This window comes from Pelodiscus sinensis, chromosome 1 (genome assembly GCF_052426305.1).
Source record: "Pelodiscus sinensis isolate ZL-2025 chromosome 1, ASM5242630v1, whole genome shotgun sequence".
NCBI lineage: Eukaryota > Metazoa > Chordata > Testudines > Trionychidae > Pelodiscus > Pelodiscus sinensis.
Window position 1 is genome coordinate 77220555 of NC_143052.1, and position 22991 is coordinate 77243545.

Genomic DNA, 22991 nt, shown 5'->3' on the forward strand with positions numbered 1-22991 from the left:
ATTTTTATCCATTTATCTCTAAAGTGCTTCCAAATGTAAAACGTTAGAATGGTACAAAACACGAATCCATCCAGACGTCTGACCTAAGGCTTCCTTGGTTGGCATGTGTATTTTAATCTCCTTGCGATAGATTTCAACAGTATGGGGAAAAGCGGGTAGCGCGTGGGAAAGCCTATATGTGATCAATTGTTTTTGCTTTTAAAGGAAACTATTTCCTCTTCAGTCTTACGCAAAGCACCCATCGTTGGCGAAGCAATCATCCAGCGAACTCGTGGCTGGCATGTAGGCTACCCGTATCGGTCCTTAAACAAAGCCTCGCAGATCAAAATGTGCGGCGCTGTAACATAAGCATTCTCTGCCTGCGGCAGATGCGAACATTGGTCTCTGAGAAAAGTCTCATTGTCAAGAAATAACGTGATTCAGACTCATATGTTTCTTTAGCGTTTCTCCTCCACACTCGCGCCACTACACTCCGGTCATTTGAAGAAGTGGACTGTGCCCACCAAAGCTCATGAAACCATCTACACGCTTTGTTAGTCTTTAAAGTGCTACCAGACCATTTGTCGTTTTTCAGGTTTTTCCTGTTACAGACTAATTCGGCTACCCCTCCGAATTAGTCTGTAATAGGAAATTAGTCTGAAGCAACATAGTAGCCCCTCTAACCTGTCCACTGCTTCGAATATTCTTTACCTCTATAAGTGACGCAGAGCGGGGGATAAACGTGACAGGGAACGAATGTAAACGCAAATGAGATCTATTTCACCAACCTAGTTTAAATGTGGCAAGCCAGGGGAGCGCTGAGGTTTTTACAAGGATCTGAAAAGCTTAAGCGGGAGAAGAATTTTTCTCATATTTCCACGGCGCCCCCTAATGGAGGCAAAAGTCTCCGGACAAAATGAAATACTTCCGCTCCCGTTTCAAGAAAGCAGCTACCGAAAGTATTGCATCCCCTGAACCGCATGCACTCGGATTTTCTGTAGGTCGTGTATTTCAATGCATTAATCTCACATTCTACTCCTCTAGAATCTCTTTTCGTTATGTCTCAGAGAGTGGGATATGGGGAAATCCCTATCAATATTGTACACGAGGGAAATGTAATTCCTATACCAGGGGGATGTTTTTCATTACCCTATAGCACCCTTAAAGTTTCAAAGATTATATACGGATAATATATGCTTCAGGGCACACGAAACAGCCTAAAATCTAGCTATTTTGTGTGTCCTAAATTAAATGTTTAATATATATATATATATATATTGTGCATAGATTTATTTTAAAAAGCCAGCCTTGGTGGCACAAAATATGGGTTCCATATAAATCACATCCATTTTACTCCCCCTCATTGTTTTGTCTAGCAGTTGGTAAAATTCGGCCCCACATTTAGGGAGGGGAGGTCTGTAACTGACGACAGCGTGCTCTCTATGGGACGCTTTGCACTGACTGCTGTGAGATGTTCGCAGCTTTAACATAGCTCCTATTTCCCAGAGCATCTTTCTTGCATCCTGTGCAGCGGGCGTGCCTCTCCTTGCCAGGCGATCTCTCCTTTTTAATGCCCCTCACGCATCTTAGTCTCCTGAAGGAACTAAGAGCTGCCCTGTCTCTCGGGGGGTTGTGTGCGTGAGCCAGAGGCCAGGTGAGCCGATCCCTCGGGATTGCTCTGTATTCTAGGACCCTTTCATATCGGATCGCTGCGCGCTTCCAGGAGTGTGGGGCGGCGAAGCGCAATTAGTGAATCGCGTCAGTTTCCTTCAGCCCCGAGCGGCTGGGGGCGGGGGCTGAGGAGGAGGAGGGGAAGGAGAAGGGAGGGTAATTCATTAAGAGACAATCACTCTACTTTTGTGACATCACCCCACTGCTTATATACTTAGGGAATGGTCCAGGGTTCCCCTTATGGGTTCAGACGGTCACAAAGTCCTCTCAAGGCAGCGAGGGAAGGAAGCAGCTGTACTTTCTCTCTCTTTCTGTCCGTGTCTGTGTCTGTCTCTCTCATCTCTTCTTCTTAGTATTGATGGACTTTACTTTCTAGAGGGCTGAAGATGGCAAGAATGAGAATTCAACTGGTGTGTGTGATCCTGCTGGCTTGCACCTCCTGGAGCCTCTGCTCAGGTAAGCTGGGCTTTGCGACTTCTTTGGGATTCCCTTCTAAGCAGTGTATTGATGTGGGGGTGTCTGTTCCTCTCCCCAAACCTACCTCTGTGGTTAGTTATAAGACTGATTTGCATTTAAGCCAGGGAAAGTGGAAGGGTTTTGTGTGGGTTTTTTAAAAAGTTTTTACATCCGTTTAGTCATTTTGAGATGGGATAGTAGTATAGTAGTCCTTCCTATCAGATCAAAAGAAATAAAGTGAATTAACTTGCACACACCTGGAGCCACCCCTGATAATGTGTTGAAGGACAGTTTCTCTGTCATTCCCATGAATTTGTCCCATCACTTTCACCTGCTCTCTCACAGCATCAATATCAGATGTTTTTTAAAAGTTATAAAATAGCCTTTGAGGATGTGGCCATTCACTTTGTAACAAATATTGGAAGGCATTTGTGATCTATGGGCTATTATGGTGTTCTCTCAAATATCTTAGGCAATATCTTTTCTATCACTCATATGAAGCCTTGAAAAATCCTCACCAAAATAATTATATGTGTACTTAAATATACACTACATGTGTCATATCCATCAATGATATGGATACAAAAACTGAAGCTGGAGTGTTAAAAGAATCCTTACCAAATTACCGAAGGGGGAGGAAAGCTAAAAGCTTGCCCAAATCACATCATAGAAGAATAAACTACAGTGACTTTCTACTCCAAGTGTAATTGCTTGAAATAGCCAGAGGATAACAGATGATCTGTAACACATATTCATAATTTCTTGGGGAAAATAACATAGCTAAATGTATACATAAACATGTAAAATGCTATGCAATGACTTGTACAGCTATACAATCACACACACAAGCATATGCAGCAGACGTCAAAACAGACTTGCTAACTTATAAAATAGATTAGTACATGATTAACATGATTTATGATACTATGAAATATACTGAAAGTGATACACATATTGAGGGAGGGTCTAGGACTTAATATACTTACCCCATTTTAGCATGGAGGGGAAGGAACAGATGAGATAATCTCGAGGGCCTACCTTTCTAAAGGTCAATGAAATGCTAGGAAAATGGAAATATAATATGTGGAAATTATAACCCTTAACATTCAATTTTCAGAATTCTGTTTCATGGTGTATTCAGGAGTATCGGGCTCCTCCCTTTAGACTAAAATGTCTTACCTTGTAAACGTCTATATCAGGTAGTATATTAGCATTGTTCAAGAAGATAAATGGTTATGCCTTAACAAGATGTTAAAGGCATACTCACAAAATATTTTGAAGAGAATAACGAGTAAAATAGGTGTTAGTATTGGATGGTGTGAGAAGCGTAAGCAAAATCTAACACACAATGGATCTTTGGATCTGATACTGCTTCTGCTCAAAGAGATGGAGTTTTGTAATGACTTGTTCTCAGCAGGATCTGTTTCCCAGAATAATAAAGCAGTGAGAATAACGACCATTCTTAGTTTTTAGGTAGCGAAGCAGGTTCGTATCCTAACGGCCATAGTAGCACCTGATTTAATTTGCCAGTAAAGTCAATGGAAAGTCTCCCATTGATTTCACTAGACATTGGACTGGATCTGTATTGAAGACAGTAGGACATACCATAATTAAAATGATTTATTTTGCTTAAAATTATAAAAAGGTGTACCTTGGACAGAATGACTTGCTCCTAGTGGAAAACTCTGCACTCTTTTTTTCTAAGTCCCAGAACATGTATTTTGCTTTTCTTTTGAAAATAAGGTTTCTACCAAAGGGAAAAGATAGCATGTACAATTTAAATATATAACAAAGTGCAGAATTTCAATTCAGTTAAGGTATGAGTCAGAAAGAGAAGAGCAAACTTTGTATTCGGAGCTCTCTCTAATTCTGCCCCCATGGCATCCCTGCCTTCAACTCTTCCTTCACTGCTTCCCGTGACTGGTGCTTATCTGCCCATCTCTCTTTTGCCTTCTCCTATGTCTTTTTTTTTAAGCTGACTCCTGAATCCATGCTTCTCTCCCTCCTACCCTTCTAACTTGGAACAGTCTCCCTGCTTAGGTATTCAAGCTTTTTTGCTCTCTTCTTTCAAAATATTGCTTAGCACCTCCACATTCCATACAACATTACACATATCATGGCCATTCTACATGCTCTATTTTTAGTTTGGATTTTGTAGTGTAAACTCCTTAGGACAGAGTCCCGTTCACAGGACTTTTCAAAGGTACTACGATGCTGTATTGATAACTGGTGCAGAGGAGGTCTGCTGCAGTTGTTAGGGGGTATGAAGAACCTATCTTTCAAGAGGAGGCTAAAAAAGTTTGGTTTGTTTAGCCTAGCAAAATGTAGGCTGGGATATGATTACACACTACAAATACATCAAGATGAAAATGCCAGGAGGGAGAAGAGATATTTAAGCTAAAGAACAATGTAGAATAATAATAGGTAAAAGAAGGTTTCTGACCAGAGGAATCGGGTTCTGGAACAGCTTCCCAATATGAGTAGTAGGGACAAACAGAATAACTACTTTTAAGATGAAGCTAGATAATCTTTTTATAGGAATATATATCCTAAGGTTGCAGTTGCAGGGAACTGGACTGGATGATCCAAAAAGCCTTCCCAGTCTTACTTTCTATATTCCTATGACTGCCAAGGTAGTAGTAGTAGTAACATAAAATAAAATAATAATAATAATAATAATAATAATAAACCCAACTCTTGTATAGCACTTTTCATCCATAGATCTCAACCCTGAATGGAACTGGCCAACAGATTCTACTGTGTAGACCACCTACATAATAGCAATCACAACACTGACCACGCTAATGCAGCTGAGATTTACCATACATTGTTATGATTGTTAGGATGCCTAGAGCCTCACACAGGTTTATCTTTTTAATTATTTTTTAAAATCTAAGTATATGTATATTTCAAATTCTAAGTATTTTTTTTTAAATCTAAGCACTGCAAGAGGGAACCTGAAATTCCTGAGAGTTCCCACGTTTTCTAGATTTTTAATGTGATTTACTGATTGGCTTGGATTTAGTGTTGATTTTAGAAAGTTACAAAACAATTAATGAATTAAAATTTGCTTCAAGAGCGGTCTTTAATGATTTCTGGACATTCACCATAATTTTTGAGTTATGTTTGCTTAATTTTTGAAGTAATTAACCTCTTTCACATAATTCAGTGCAAAGCAGAATAAAGTTCTTTCTGCATGATCCTTCTAAAATAATGTTCCCCTATCAAATAAGTCATCAGATGTGGTAAAATATTGTGCTATGTAGGGCCAACTAAATCAGTAGAAAGGAATTATTCCACTACAATAAATCTCAGACACACTCACACTCTTAAAAAGTCAATAAGCCAAATTCCAATCAGTCTGAAATCCTGGTATGGGTAAAATTTACGCTGATGTACCGTAGATGAGAGTTTTGCCCATTAACTATAACTGCTATTAATATTTATTCTTTAAAAACTTAATTCCATCTCTATTGTGAATAAATGTATTTTTAAAATAAAGAATTAGAAAGTCAGCTTCTAAAAGTTTGCAAAGGTGACAGACAAGCTTGTTAAGATGATAATGGCATCATACTGACAATTGATGAGACGATTGGGCAAAATTTTTATTTACAGAAATGGCTACAAATTATGAGCCTGAGATCAGTCCATTAAAGTGAATGGAAATCTTTCAGTTGAATTCAGTGACTTTCGACCAGGCCCCAGAACAATGGCGAATGATTGCTTATAGATGCATCATTAACTTATGTTGTATGTCCGTTAAAAGACCCTTGCAGTCTGGATCATAGTCTAAAAAAACAAGACACTCGCATTATTGTTTATCCAGTATTGAAGTAAAAGAGCTCTTTTTGAGATATGCCTACATCCTATATGCTGAAATCAAATTACTCCGATTTGTGATGAAATAGTACACACATGTTTCTGATTTATTCCTAGATTCAGAAGAGGAAATGAAAGCGTTAGAAGCAGATTTATTGACCAATATGTATACATCAAAGGTAATTCCTTTTTTAAACCTTTAGCTGACTTGGAGGGAGCACATGAATTCTCATTACAAGACTGGAAGACTTTGCACAAAGTAATAACCTACAGTCTAGACATAAAAGTTCAGTACAAGGCATTACTTTGGTGCAACATTTTCTTCTAGTTCAAAGGAAGACTAGAGGTGTTGATGTGACAGAAAAATTAAAGTGTTTCTCACTTGTGGTGCTGGTACTTTCATTAAACTGTTCAGGTTGTATTTGGGGTAGAAATGTAGATTTATTGGAGAAAAGTGTTTCCAATAGGATTATGTCTGAACTGATCTTGAATTAATGCATAAATGAGGTTTTATTGTACTTTTTCCACATATGCATAAATTATCATATTCAGAAGACAAAAACTGTTGCCCACACGTGCTGCTTTTGGATTAGGAATAATATAGCTGTTTTAGTGATCATGGAGAACACCTGAAAAATAGTAAAAAATATCAGCAAATAGTTTCCTTTCTGAGTGACCAAAGAACCAGCCATAGATTTATCTTCTAAATGCTCAGAGTTCAGTGATTTAAAAAAAGCTTTCAATGGGTAAAATATCAAAAACTGAACATATATCCCTCTCCATGAATGAAATTGAAATTAATAGGCAGTAGGTTTAAAAACAAACAGAAGGAAGTTTTTCTTCACTTGGCACACAGTCAATCTGTGGAACTCCTTGCCACAGGATGTGGTTAAGGCTAGGACTTTACCAGGGTTCAAAAAAGAGCTAGATTGATTCATGGAAGTTAGGTCCATCAATAGCTATTAGTGAGGATGGGTAGGAGTGATGTCCCTAGTCTCTGTTTCTCTGGAGCTGGGTGACAGGAGAGGGATCACGTGAGGATTACCTGTTGTGTTCCCTCCCTCTGGGGCATCTGGTATTGGCCACTGTTGGCAGACAGGATACTGGGCTGGATGGACCATTGGTCTGACCCAGTATGGCTATTCTAATGTTCTTATGTTCTAAAGTTTTTGGCTGCTACCTGTCAAATGTGAATGTTTTGTTTTTGATACTTCACCTATGGGAAGCTTTTACGTAACACCATGATGTATCATGAAAGCATGAAAGGAAGAAATGTGTGTGTGTGTGTGTGTGTGTGTGTGTATATACACATGCGCACACACATTTCAAGCTTTAATGATACATGATTTATTTATTTACATAGATTTTAAACAGGATGTTTTAGCCCTTTTCACAAGAGTGGTCAAAACATTTTGCATTTTAATGGAAACTCAGGAGAAAATTGTCATACATTTTAATTCCACAAATGAATGTCTAATTACTGGGTTAAAGAAGAAAATTACCTTTGGGCTGTTATTCCACATTTTCTCACCTCAAAGTTCCTCCCTTATGCTTTCTGATACCACATGATATCAGGTGCCAATGGAAACAAGAGAATGGATTAACTGGATATATCGTTTGATCTAGTATGGTAATTCCTAGATTTCTGTGTTCCAAATCAGTAAGGTAACATGGCCCAAATATCAAACAAACCTACTTTCTGACTCCTGATGGTCCAGGAAAAACTCCTGCAGTTAGGCCCAGACTTAGGGCCAGGTGAGCAAGGCAGTTGCCTTGGGCCCCTCACCTTCAGGGCTCTGCGCTGCTCAGCACCCGCCTGCCCATCGACTTGCTCGCTGCCCTGGCTGGGAGCCGTCCTGCCACGCGGTGCAGCTAGGGTTGCCAGATGGTTTAACCAAAATTACCTAACACCTGCCCCCAGAACAAAACAAAAACAAAAACAAAACCACTGTGGAAAAAAATCTGTTAAAAAAAAGGGGGAGGGATACCAAAGTTTTGAGCTATTAAAAAAATTATTTGAAAAAAAAAAAAAAAGCATGTCCCCTTTAAGAAATGCTTTTGAGGCTTTTTGGCCCTAACAGGCTGCAAGCGGCTGTCCACCATCTTGTCTTCCTGCTCCGGGCCAGACAGCTCCCCTGTAGAACCAGGTAAGCACCCAGTATTTTTGTCTCCTGGCCAGGAAAAAAAAATCAGAAAATACTGGACATTTTAGGTGTCCGGTATTTTCTGGATTTTTTTATCGGACAGGAGGCGAAAATACTGGACTGTCCAGGTGCAGCTAACCACAACATGCCACTTGGGCCCCATAAACTCTTTGGCCTGCTTGTAGTAGGGAAAAGATCAATGGGGATTCTTTTCCTGGGACCAATTTAGGGTTAGGATTCTGCAAAAGCATTCTTCTGCTGAACCCCACAGGGCTAAAATGCTCTTGATGGAGTCCTAGCACCAATGAAGCTAGAGGGAGTTTTCTTATTGACATCAGTGGAGCCAGGATCTCACAACTGATTGCTCCCTTCCCACATGACAAACAAGAAACACTAAAAAAAAAAAGTGTGTGGTGATTGATTAAGAATATGCTAAAATTGAATCAGAGTTGATTTTTGTTATGTGTAGTGTTGGGAGAGGCAACTTGCTGTTAAGGCCTCCCTCAGTCCAGAAGGCTTTATAGTCCATTAACACAGTTCAAGTGACTTAATAATAAATACATCTGTCTTAACAAAATGGACTTGTGATAAGAACTTAGCTTGTGGTGACACAGCTGTGAATCTCAGACTCCATGATATACTGTGCGTATTCTCTTCAAATTCAAGTAAAGTATAGTGAAGTCCCTCAAAAGTCACCTTTTGTTTGGATGAGATAACACCATTCCAGCAACGGCATCTTCAATTATGTCACCAATTTACAGGGATAGTAAATTATGAACTTTGTGCTGGTATGCCGCCTTCATCAGATCAAAACTTCATTTCTAGTGACTATTTTAATTGTGTAAAACAACATGAGGCACATTTTGGGATGGAACATGTGGTAGTTGACCAGAGCTTCCTGAATTAATGTCTGTTGACTGCCACTTCATATTTAATTTAAATGGGGAATAACTACTTTTATTTTTCACTAATTGTCTGAGATATGGAGTTTCTAGTCCAATCAATCTCTAATAATTTTGTTGGCCTTCACGTCGAAGAGAAAAAAGTAAACCTGTTTTAGTAAGTCAGAATTAAGAAATGTGGCAAGTTGTCAGCCATATTCATACTGCTTAGCATTCCTTGTACATCCATAAGATATTTTCAGCAAGTGTGTTCTGACTGCATAGTATGTCCTAGTGCTCAAATTATTTAAAATGATTCACAGCTCAAGTGACCTCTGACCTATCCTTCCTCAATAGTAAGAGAGTGAAGGACTCTTCTTTGACTAAGTGAATCTACAACTTACCATAAAACATGCCATAACCTACAGTCGATGGTACTGACTTCACAAACTATTGCCCAGTGTCCATTCCCTCCTTTTCTAAGTAAGCATTTGGGTGCCAGGTCTTTCTCAGTCAAGCTTTAGATCAGGGCATGGCAGTCTGGTAGACGTCTTCTTCCTGGGCACAGAAAAGGGAAGCACATCCATACTCATTACTCATTCCGACCATCTACATCATTTGACTCTACTGATCACCAAATACTTTTGTCACATCCCTGATGGATGGAGAAGTTCCTGGGGCAAATGGGAGCCCCCCAAAATGGTTTAGGTCTTTTTCTCTACAACAGTTCCTCTATCTCCAGGGTTCTCACCTATGGAATCCCACAAGACTTACTTTTCTCTCTCATTTTACTCAACATTTACTCAGCAATTTGGAGACCTAGAAAGACAACACAGCCTGAAGTGTCATCTGTATACACTCACTTTGCATAAAACAAACAGCACTGGTGCCCAGATTTCTGTGCCTAGCTAAAATTGGCACCTGGGTGAAGAACAACTTGCTAAAGAAGAACTGAAATGATGCTGGTAGAATGTGGAGTCACTTTAAAGACCATGCCTCTTCTATAATATTCTATGCTTTTTAGGCATCTGTTCTCAGACTATTAAACTTGTCAACAACCAGGGTCATTTTCAGCACCTCATTGCTATAGAATGACACAAAAGCAATATCCAGTATTTGTGGGTGTAAAATCTGCCCACTACTGTGTCTGGTCAGATGATATAGCACTCTCCTATCAGATGTAGCCCTGGCTTCAGTCATCCATGCATTCATGAGCTCTAACTTGGGGTATGTCTACACTGCCAACCTAGTTCGAACTAGGGTGGCTAATGTAGGCATTCAGACTTGCAAATGAAGCCCAGGATTTAAATATCCCAGGATTTATTTGCATGTTCCCGGACGCCACCATTTTTAAATGCCCCGTAGTTCGAACTCCTTGCCTGCGGCTACACGTGGCACGGACTAGGTGGTTCGAATTAAAGTTCCTAATTTGAACTACTGTTACTCCTCCTGCAATGGGGGAGGCAGTGTAGACATACCCTTGGATAACTGCTACTCATATGTGCAAGGACATCAATGTACCTTGGAAAAAATGCAACTTGGTTCAAACTCAGCTTGTCTGCTTAGCAACAGAAAAAAGGAAGGAGGTTTTTTACATTATTATTTCTATTTTTAAATATCTTGGAGGCACTCCAATACTACACTATTGGTGGCAGATGAACAACTAAAAAATATATTTCCTATATACATGACATGTCTTGTTCTGCCAATATACCAGGCTACACTGATGTCCTGTTGAATTCACCTGAATATCTATTTGCAGAACACACTGAATTATTCTATTGTGGAAAAAGGATGAAACATCTAAGCAATAAAAATCATACTACCTGGAAGAATAAAGTGCTCTCTCATGAAAAAAAAACAACAAGCACACACTCACTGCAGAGCAGCAATCAAATACTGTACTATGTGACTTCCATGCACTGTGGCATATTCAAGGTCCAAGCATAATTTTTTGGTTCCAGTACAAACTTGTACCATGGACCTTCTCTCATCCATATATTACAATTTGCAGTCTGGGTCAGCCTCCCACAGGACCTACAGGCCCAGATAAACTGTACGCTCCCCCCTCTTTCTGGGGGCCCTGAGTATACCTTCAGAACTCCATAGCCAGTGTCCTCACTGGTTGAGCTATTTCTGGCATAAAATTATCTGAATTGGTTTGATGTTCTATTTTTTAAAATCTCTTTTGCGGAGGATGAATTAGAGGATAGAGAGAGCAAGAGCTGAAATGAATTTGTTTGTATAAACTTTGTAACATTCAAGATTGATCTGTGTTCTAGCAGCTAATACTATGCACACAGGACACTATAATTTACGACTACATCAAAAGAGTCTCCATAGGCACTATCTGACCACAATCAGAGGTAAGCCAGCTACCGTGTGACCAATTCCATTTGGTGGAATTCAGAATCAATTTATACCACCCGGCTATTTCTTGAGGGTAAACAATTAGAACTGGTTGGAAACTGTGATGTCACAGAGTTTGGCTGGAAAAATGCTGATTTGTTGAACATGAAATGTTTTGCAAAAGCAGTTTGAGTTTGACATTGTTGCATCCCAGTCAGGGTTCTGAAAACACCCTGTCCATCATGCAGATTTATGCTTAATACAGATCTTCCATGTGAAAGCTAACAGGCTTCCTGACATGAAACTGGGAGTCTGAAAAATGTGGGAATTCTGGTTCTAACCTAACCTAGCCTCTAACTCAGGCTTGGCTCCCAGATCCACAGGAAGGAACCTGAAAGCCCCAGGAGATCGAGCTTCAGGCTTTTGGCTCCACTGGGGAAAAAAAACCCTAGAAAACCTGGGAGCTCTCTGGAATTTCAGGTTCCATCTTGCAGTGCCTGGAAATCCTGGGACAGGCTTCCAGGATCCACAGCAGCCCTACTATGCAGACTTCCCTGGGACCCCAAAGCTTCCCGACAAATAAGCCAGCTGGATCCCTGTGTTCCCTGGCTTCTCACTGGACAGTTCTGGGGTCAGTTGGCCCAGGAGTTTGAAAGCTCTGAATTCCCTGCGCTGTTAGTCTGTATTGGGAGTCTGCCTCAGAATTGCAGGGAGTTCAAGCAGCATCTAACTGAAAAGGACATTTTTGACAGTTTCATGGCTGCCATTGGAATAGCAGCTGTGAAACTAACACAAATGTCCATTTCAACTAGCTGCTCCCAAGGAGCAAATTTAATTTCAGAAGTACCATGTAAATTCAATATTAATTTTTTATTATTTTCTGGTTTGGGGGAAGTTTCTGTGTCTAAAAAAAAAAATCAGAATATCAACATATATCATGAGCTAGAAAGTATCAGTGCTGGCTAACTCTATTAACAAGTGGGACACAAACTTTCAGAAATACATAAAAAAGAAATAGAAAAGGCCGACTGTATTTCTGAGTCCAAAAAACTCTCAACATTCTATTTCATAAGAAGAGCTATCAATGCAAAACCATATATCATATTCACTGTATGAATTCTTCAGTGCCTATAAATCTCAAAGCCAGATTCATACTACAAACAACCTCTGCTGTTTTATGAAATCACTGCCAGATTCTTTTTTGAACTAACCTTTAGTATATTAGCGGCATCCCGTGAGACTGTGGTACTTTGATCTCCTTCATGGCTGTTTTCTAAACCATAGCATAATCATTTGTAGTCACTTATGTGAATGATAGTCAAGAACTGTGTGGAAAATTCACCATTCATTGAATGTGACCCAGGATTCTTGAGCTCCATGAGTGTGAGGTTATGCATTATCATATCACCAGACAGTTCGCACAACTTATAGACACATACTCAGTGTCTGTTGTTACAGTGAAGTAACAATCTTCTTCTCTTCACTCCATCAGGGGAGGTTTCTAAGGATCAGAGTTTTATAATAACAATACCTAGCTCTTACATGGTGCTTTTCTGCTGTAAAGTTCAAAGTGCTTAAGAAATCAGCACCCATTTTTTAAAGATGGGGAGTTGTGGCTTTGGAAGTTGACGTGAGTTGCTCAAGATAACTCAACAAGCCAGTGGGCAGAGCCAGGTACACAGAGTCCTGGTCTGGTGCTGTAACTAGGAAGTCATAGTCCTCTGTAAATAACCCTCATATATGCAGTCTTTTGCCTGACAATTAACCTAGTCAGTCAGTTCTTAAGGGCATAAGATCACATTCTGATCCAATATTGCTGCAATCAGAAGAAATTACCCTAAAGTTAGAGGAGTTACATTGACATAAATGTGGCATAAATGGGAATTTGGGTCCATTATACCTAAGATAAATTGGAACATCTTACAAACAATGCTACAAAGACCAATAACTACCACACATTATCCAAAGGGGACTCTTCTCCTGGTCCACCTAGTAAAAACTGTACTAAATTTGACTTAGCTCGGGGTTGCTACTTGCATATGCCACCCATGTCTTACAAAAATTGTTCTTTGACATGTCAACACCTTCAAAACCTAAAGGATACTGCAGCACTACTGAAAGCCACAGAATCTTCCTTCACATACTGAAAACATCCTTCCTAGTGCATAGGCATGGAAAGCTTCATCTTTTGTGTGAAAAAATTCTGTCCTTTTTATGCCACAAATAATTTAAAGTAAACCAAAGGGAGTTTTGAAATTGAAATGGGCACTTTGTTAATTTTTCTAAATTCATCTCCTGCTAATGAAATCAGGCATTCCATGAAGAGGTTAATTGTTATGAACCTGTCACATCCTTCCAATTTATTCAAAACTCTAATTACTCACCTGAGTGGGAGACCAGATGAGCCCTAAGTAAACAAAATAAAACACAAAGTTTTAAGCAGCCAAGGATGTGTTTCCTTTTCAGCTACAAAACAAAATACACTTTTCTGAACAGTGAAAGCAAATATTGCTGGGAAAGCCAAGCTTGTCTAACAAATAGCTAAATTTTGCCCACTTCGCAGTACACTTCTGTCTGAGGGAAGACTATGGTCTAAAGGGAATTTATTTTAAAAGTGCAAACATTAATTCAAATTTCTGTTGCGTTCTTAGTCTGTTTTTATGACATTTGTCTCCATCTCTCCCCAAAACAAATCAAAAAGCCCGAAACAAAAAAACCTCAACCCCAGAACCCCAACCCTAAAACCAAACACAAAATACAAAACCAAACACACACAACCAAAACACAGCTAACAATGAAAACCCTATAAATCCAATATACAGCCCTTCCCCTTCACCATGCTATCACTACATAAAATAAAAGTCAGCTATATTATTTCATACTGTCCTCCAGTCACAAGGCTTGGTCTCTACATTAGTATTTGTTCCTGGTAACATACAAACAAATACACTTTAATTCTTTTTTGAACTAAGCTTAACATTAATTTGCAACAAAGGAGATTTCGGTTAGATATTAGAGGAAAAAAAACTAAATATAAGGCAAGTTGAGTATTGGAGTACAAGGGGGGAGGGGTGTTGTGGAATCCCCACCATTAGAGGTTTATAAGAATAGATTAGATAGTCATCTATGAAGAATGGGTCAGGTATATTTAAACTTTCCTCAGGACAGGTGGATTGGACTAGATGACTTCCTGAGATCCCTTCCAGCCGTTTCATTTCTATGAATCAGTGCATGACATGGATCATTTGGGAGCTATGAGATCAGTGAACAAGAAGTTACTGCTCAGCTTATTCTTTCTTGTGTCTAGAACTTTAATGTCTCTAGTTCCTGTTTAAAGGAAATGACTTTCTGTGCTGGAGGGGAAACAACATTTTAAAGATGAGAAAACAGATGGAGAACCCAATGAGCAGAAAATATGATGGAATAATGAAGCACTGAGTGAAATCAAGGCAAGATGGGACCTTAATGGATCAACCAGGACAGTTGATACAGAGTCTCTGTCTGGAGATCCAGCTTAACTAGGATGAAATCTTCCCATATAAGTAAATTATTTTAGAGTTTGATGGCTCTTACATAGCTGAGCTCTTATTGCTCACCCAGTCTTACAGCTTCAGTATCCATTACCAACCCTTATTCAACAAATTGTGAAACTGAAGATGAGCATATAATACCAAACCTATCTTCATATTTGCAAACTTCTCTCTTATGACAACCCCGCTTCTCTTCCACAATGTATTGTCTTCTCCCTACCCACTGTTACAAATTCAACTTCCTTTCATATTTCCTGATCTCCAACACTTTTTCCCTAATCCAATCATCTTGAACTCCCCTTCTTTCTACTAGATCTCTCCGTTCTACCCAATGTGCCTGCCTCCTCACTTGCTCCGCATTCTGTTTGCCTACTAGGGCCTTCCCCTACCACCAGCCCTGTTGGATATCTGCTCCCACATGATTTGCCTTTCTGCTGACTTTGGATATTTAACTCTGAATAGATGTACCCAAAATTTAGAATTTTCCCTCTTGATAAGGAGTTTACACAACCATTGTCATTCATGTCTATCTCATAATAATGGTAATAGGTGGCACAGATATTTATAGAAGACCAATAGCATTAATCTTTTGCATCCCCATTTTGTAATGCAATTGAATTGCATGGGAATATGTTCAGAATTGCAGAATAAAGGTGCTGAAACCTTTTCCAACTTGCCCTACAAATAAATTCCATACCACGTATAAAGTTCAAAGTGGCTTCCTAGGGAAGAAGGCATCAAAGTCAGCTCAGATCTATTCCCTAGGCCACACTCTAGATCCTCACCAACATAAGAGTCACTCTCAGCTCCTGTATATAAATGTAGGTTAACAAGTTACCTTCCCCAGTGAGTAAGCAGAATCCACTCAGTCTATTCTCATTATCATCAACAGGTGCTAGAAGCGAGGCTGTGAGGTGTTTTAGAGAAAAAACACCTCACCCATTGCAAGAATACTTTGAGTCTTCCATTTCTTCATTATTTCCCTTCATGTTTTTCTCCACAAACTTACCCCACACCACTACCCATAAAGAAGCAGATACTGAATAGCTCATCTATATTTGCTTAATGTATGTACACATCATCTTACCCTGTAATTTCATTTTGGCACTCTGCAACCCACTATGCTCTGCAGACAGCTCCTTACACAAGACTATAAACTGAAGGCGACTGCTGCCTTACACACCTGTGTCTAGAAAAAGCATACCCCTTTCAGGAGCAGACAAGTACCCCATTCTGCTTTGCAGTTTGGGGAGGAAGATCCTCTTGCTCACAAGGATGTAGATTGACTCATCATGCTTATTGGTTAGGCTGAGTTCCCAGCACCAGAAGGTCACCAACAAACCTGATTCTCCACACCCTTGAACCTTATAAAACCATTTATACTTACGCAGAGTGGGGGTGAAATATACCATTCTGAATTGATGGCAGTTTCCTATCACATTGCACATGAATCCATTGAATGCAAGCTGCTTGAGGATCAGACCCTGTAGGCTTAATAAATATTTGTCTTAAGTACAGCACCCCATAATCACTGCCTTCAATTTTGGTAGACAAAAACAAACAAAACCCCTAAAGAAAATATGCTGTTCCCATTACGAGGCTTTGCAATGTCACACTGCAGTTGCTAAAGAGAAGACAGCATTTCATGTAGTGTCTGTTTTGTATCTTTCAGATTAACAGAGCAAAACTTCCTTACTGGAAGATGACCCTGCTAAATGTGTGCAGTCTTATAAACAACATAAACAATCAAGCAGAGGAACCAGTGGAGTCTGAGGAAGATGATGTCCTTCAAAGAGGACAGTTTCCTGCTGCTTTGGATGGCTCCAACTTGGAAGCGATGCTGGCAATATACCAACTCCAAAAAGTTTGCCACAGCAGAGCCTTTCAGCAATGGGAGGTAAAGCAACATGTCACTACTGCATTCACTTGAAGGACTCTGCTTTTATATTGTATTCATATTTTGAGAGAGACTTAAAAACCTAGATCCTGTCTGCTACTTATGGCCTCTTCAGAGCCTTAGTATCTTTGGCCAAAGCGTCCCCCTTCTACATTCTTGGGCACTTCCTCCATTGTTGGTTATCCATCTTGTTGCTGCTCTCCATTGTTGGTGGTTTTATTTAAACTGTCTTGTAGATGTATTATTTGTGAAGCGCTGCAGGTTGCTTTGGACTAGATCAATGAAAAATACTAGCTCTTAGTCATTTCTCCACACTTTGTAGCTATTCCTCCAAAAACTAAGCAGGATCATGACAGAACAGAACATTAAACTCTGTTATACTGGAGTAGAGGTCACCTGGGTTTACACAGGTGTGACTAAAAGCAGAGTCATAGATGGCCTTCTGTACGTGCATAGAATCATTGGGCTCAAGTCATAGTTGCCTATTTGCACTATGTGAGTACAGCATGTATACAAAGCCACCACAGTTGCCCTGGGGAATACCAAAAAGCAGGGGGTTTCCACCTTACCAGAATTGCTTTATGCAAACTTAGGGGACCTTCTAGTGCCCTGAGGCCCAGAACGGAGAGTGCAAAAAAAAAAAAAGTGGTGGTTCGTTCTCTCGTTCTCTCTCTCCTCCTCCCCTCATCACAGCTGAGGAGTCAATCCATTGGCTCTGCTGGACCACAGCAGTGTGCTGCCTGTGCATCACATTCCTTTGAATCAGCTGCAGTTGTGTTTACACAGAATGGCAGCAACAAGTCTCAGAGTCCTTTTCATCACTACATTTTACACTGCAGCATACTACCATTACCATGATACTGAGGTGTTTCTTACCCTGGAGAGGCGAAACGGAGGGTCGACAGGTTCATATAAGTCATAGAAAAATTCTGGTCCTGGTGCAGCTTAGATGTAAGGTAAAGGAGTGCAAAGTAATATTAATTGAGTTTAATAGAGAAGGGGAGGAGACTGAGGGAAGGCAGTGTTAAGAAAAGGGCTCCACTGCCAGCAATGAACAGTACAGTACCCACCGTCCTCTGATCCTATTAATTCAACCTCTGTTCCAAAGCCCACAAAACTCACTTAGAATCTTCCTATTGATTCCAACAGATTTTAAATTAGGTCCCATTTACATAGTGATAATAGATGCTGGTGCCCCAAACCAGGGTTTAAGTGAAACCAGAGCCACCCAGAACAGAATTCCAATAAACATGTTCAAACCTGTAGGAACCCTGGGTGCACCACATTGGGCTGAAGACCCAATCCTCAGCCTCTCCCACAGGTCTGAAGCCCCAAGCTCCGAGATTCCAGAAAACACTCAGAGAAAATTTAAGCATTACCCCCAAACAATTAAGTTATGAATGCTACGAAAATTTAGTTTATTGACCCTTTGTCAGACAGTTGGATTGAGTTTGATCATTAAAAGGTTTAGTAATAAGAATGGATTGAATCAGCTCAGATAAACTAAGAACCAACCTGGCCCTTCATCCATAACTGAAAGCACAATTGTTTTTGAACCATCTGATATTAACCTTCCTGTTTATATTTGCACATTTGTGGTTTGAAATTTTTTATATATTTCTCAATTTGCCTAATCATGAAAGTAAAGACCCAGTAATATTGTGAGGAAAGCTGAAATAAGCAAGAAGTAGAAATCCATAAGAATTCCAGCCTACATTTTAAACTAAAGATGTTTAAGAACTTTAACTTCTGAAAGCTAAGCCCAGATTAAATAAAAGTTCCCAGGGTAAAATCCTGGTGCCAAGTTAATGTCAGTCCCATTTACATCAATGAGATCTATTTCACCCCTTCCCCACAAATTTGAGATTCTCATCAACAATGTGATTATTGATTAGGCAGATATTGTTTTATAATTAATTCCTTGACATAAGTAGTCTAAAGTCCATTGTATTTGTTTCTAATGGATACATAGAGGGTGTGTCTATACAACATCCTTAACTTGAAATAAGCTATGCAATTTGCACTATGAAAAGTGAGTAGTTTATTTGGAGGTTATTTCGAAATAAAGTGCTATTTCGACAAATCCCTTAACCCATGTGGAACGAGGATTACAAGAATGCTGGAATAGCATGCTCCTTATTTTGAAATATATTTCAAAATAATGAGCGTGTTTAAAGATGCTGTATAGATGTAGCCTAAGGGTGCATCTACACAGCAGGGCTTAACTTGAAATAAGCTACACAAATTGAGCTACATCAATTGCATAACTTATTTCGAAATAGCTTATATCGAGTTTTGGTTTTGTCTACACAGAACTTATGTTGAAACAGAGCACTCTTCCTCCGACTTCTTTTACTCCTCATGAGGGTTACAGGAATCTGAGTAAGAAGTCCTCCAGCTTGACAGTATTTTGACATGTCAAAATAACTGCTGGCTGTGTAAACATGGACAATGTTATTAAGAAATAACACTAGTTATTTTGAAATAATGTTGCTGTTTAGACATAGCCTTAGAGATCTGTAGATTTACAAAAATAACAAAGAGATAAATATTTTTCTTTACCTTTAATCCAAAGAAATCAAGAGATACCACAGTGTCTTTTTTCACATTTTACAGTTACTTCAGCAGGATGGTTTCAATCAAGAGGAATCAAACCAAGATATAATGAAGAGAAAAACTCCTTATATCCTGAAACGGCAACTACATGTTAACAAAGCCAGAAGACCGTACATACTCAAGAGAAGTTCATACTACTGATGCAGCAAAGACAGCAATGTATATTTAGTTTGAGCAACTGTGCTTTATGGTTATCTGATTTAAATCTAAAATCATATTTGTGTGAAAATATACTGTGAAAAATCATCAAGATTATAACATAACTGTGTCTTTTTTGCATTGTTGTTTCTTGAATGTGATTTTTCCTACTTGAGATTAATTGGACCAATACATTTACAAATAAATCTAGTTTCTAAGCATGATGTATTGTACACAACTGAGATTTCAACATATTTGCTACAATATAAGGGCCTTTTTCTGTGTTATAAAACACATTTTCTATGCCAAAAAGTAAATCAATAGTCCATCAAGCCCAGTAAGTATAATAAAATGTCCAACATCTCAGAAACAATCCAGACTGGCAAATGTTATGTAATATGGTAATCACAACTGGCCCAGTGTTTTCTAAGTTGACCAGTGGCAATAATCAGGGTTTAAGTCTAAGGGGGAAAGGAAATGTTGTGCACTGGCTAAGAAGTTGCAATTTCAAATCTCATCTTTTAAGTAGATTCCTTATTTTGATGACTGACTAGTGAATTCTCCATGGACCAATGAAGGGTCATTATTTAATACATTAATTAAATTAAAAATGATTATGACAGACAAAATGTTTTCATAAATGTCTGCTAATTGAACAAAGCCAGGAGGTAATATCTACTTCACAGAAATTTATATTTCTGCCTGAGGCAAGGAAACACTATATATTTTAGTTTGTTCAATCAGTTAAAACAACATGTTCTCTGTATACTTTATGCATGCTCAACAGAAGGACTTAAAGAGTAAAGCTAAGAACTGGTCTCAGTCCAATGAAGTCAATGAAAATGTCCTAAATCAAAGTCATGATTCTGACTGCAGGTGAACCATGACTCAACATATCCATCAGAGCTGTGGATTATGCAGGATTATTTCTGGTATTTAAAAGTTCCAGGACAGCGAATCATCACTAAGGTTAAGATTTTATCACACGTATTTTTAGTAAAAGTCACAGATGGGTTGCGGGTAATAAACAAAAATTGAGAGAAGCCTGTGACCTGTCTGTGAGTATTACTAAAAATATATGGGGGTGAAAAGATGGGCCTAACAGTGGGAGCTGCACTGGGAGCTGACTTCCAGCCACTGCTCTTGCCCTAACACTGCTCTGGCCCCAGGGGCTGCTCCTATGGTGGGGTGGGAGGAGGTTGGGTGGCGTGTGGATATGATCCAGCCCCAGTCATTGCTATGGCCTACACAACTGCTCCAGCCCTACAGGCTAATCGCTGGCTGCTATTCCAGTCCTGTTGCTGCTCCTGGCCAGGGGCTAACAGCTTTTCCAGTTCTTCCACTACAGTTGCCTGAAGCTGCAGAAGTTATGGAGGTCTGTTAAAATGATGGCATCTGTGACTTCCTTAGTAGAAATATATTCTTAACAATGACCAAAATCACAGTAATCTGGGCTGCTATCCTTATCCTGAAGCTCCATGGCCCACAGCCCACCCCCATCCTTACATCCCTACCCCCCCTCCATCCTCCATTCCTACGCCTAATCTCCCTGCCTCTATTCTTACACCCATCATCCTTCCTAGCCCCTTCCCTCCCACACTCCACACTGCCTATCCCTATCCCCATCTCCTCCCTCCATTCCTATACCCTCAACCTTTCCTAACCCCTCTACCTCCCCCCTGCACCCCCACACTGCCCATTCTCCTGCCTTCATTGCTATATTGCCCTCACGCCCACTATCCCCCCTTACCACACTGCCCATCCCCACGAACACCCTATTCCCCTCCCTCCCTCCCCACACACACACCCTGCCCCATCCCACAAATCCATCGAGCTGCATGCTTGGGATCAGCCCAGTCTTTTTGAATGGGCCTGTTGGGGTATGTGTAACGTCATGTGAATGGTCTTTGGGGCATCTTTGCTCCATGGTGAGCCTAGGGAGCCCAGAGCAGAGCCAGGAAAGCAGCTGCAGATGGGATGGTTACACTGCACCCCAACGGGCCAGGGGTACAGTATGGCTAAGAACTGCCTCGCTAGCTAGTAGTGGGCTTGGGAGAGCCCACTTGAGCCAGGGGCCTGGCCCCAATGCTCCAGTGGATGCACACCTTCCTGTAAGGCTGAGGTGCAGTGCTGCAAGCCGGGCCCTGACAGGAGCCTGAGGGGGAAAGCAGGGAGCCAGGGTCCTAGCATGAAGGGGGCAGTGCTTTGTGGACAGAGGGGAGGATAAGGTGCTTCCGGAGAGTGAGGCCTTCCCCAAGGAGTTCAACGGGCCCTGAGGCTCAGCAGGGATGCGCCTCCATAACTGTCACCAGATCCTGGGTATCTCGGTCGGTGTGTGTGTGTGTGTGTGTGTGTGTGTGAAAACTTTCAGTAGAGGAGCCCTGCCCAGCCCCTGGGTGTCACTGGACAGGAGGCCCCTTGCCATCTGCAGACTCCCAGCCCCAGCCCCTCACTGCAGGCTGGGCCCCACACAGGCCTTGTCCATGCTCTTGATATCCTGCACGATCTGCTCACTTGGGAAGGCTCTCTGCTATCTTGGGTGGGAGGGAACCAGTCAACAGCGCTGCCATCGGATGCACTGGAGAGGTGGTGCTGCAGCTGCTGCCAGCATCTGGGCTGAGTAGCTGAGGGCAGAGGGAGGGACAATAGGATGCAGAATGACATATGATGTCACTCTGTTGTCCCACAGGAAAAACATTTTTATATATATGAGAGACAAGTAATGAGACATGAAGTCAGGTTTGGCTACAAAAGAAACAAAAGATAAAACAAAGTAATGGCTACTTACTAAACTATTAGAATCCAGGCAAAGGCATTCCTCTTATCACACACCAGAGTAAATTTCACAGGCTATGTCTTTTTCCAGCCTGGGACTCCTCCCACTGAGTTCAGTATCCTTCAGGTATTCAGTGACATCATGAGCAGAGAGATAGGAGAAAGAGGAGTACAGTCAAATATTTTCCACCTCTCGTTATAATTGTATAATTTTGTGCCAGAAAAATCATTCCTGCATCATGGTAATAAAGCCAGTCTCTTGTGGACATGAGGTTGGAATTCATTCTGTGACGAAGTGTATTTTTTTTTTTTTTTTGGTTATCCCTTCCTTCTTGCTTGGAGAATGGTTCTTAAACAGGAAATAGCCCTTTAGCACCTCTCTGAGATGCCAGTGTGTCTTTGCCTCTGCAAAACTGTTTGGATCTGCTTTTCTTAACCTTGGAGCATGTTAAAATAACATCATACAGTAGAGTCTTGCAACATGTCAAACAATATTGCCACACATTTTACCAGGGCGATGATGTTAAGCAAATTACGACATTTCAAATGTCACCTCACAAGTCTTACTGTGTACAAAATATGTCACAACTTTATAAAAATGTGAACAAGGGGTACAGGTTGTCACAACCAGTTCATACACATTTCTTCCCCAATCCCAAGATGATTTGTCTGCCTTCTCTCCTAACACCACCCAGGACTTCTTGCCTAGAGTCTTCCACAGATTCACTCTCCCAAT

The 22991-nt window shown here is 40.4% G+C and overlaps 1 protein-coding gene across 1 annotated transcript; it reads left to right on the top strand.

The window, feature by feature from the left end:
* Positions 1–1476: 1476 nt before the first annotated feature.
* On the top strand, positions 1477–19704 carry NTS (neurotensin). Its single transcript, XM_006114010.5, has 5 exons — positions 1477–1633; positions 2027–2106; positions 6043–6104; positions 16502–16726; positions 19343–19704. Exons 2-5 carry the CDS (start codon positions 2037–2039, stop codon positions 19481–19483), a joined length of 498 nt encoding a protein of 165 aa, XP_006114072.3. The 5' UTR covers positions 1477–1633; positions 2027–2036; the 3' UTR covers positions 19484–19704.
* Positions 19705–22991: the final 3287 nt, after the last annotated feature.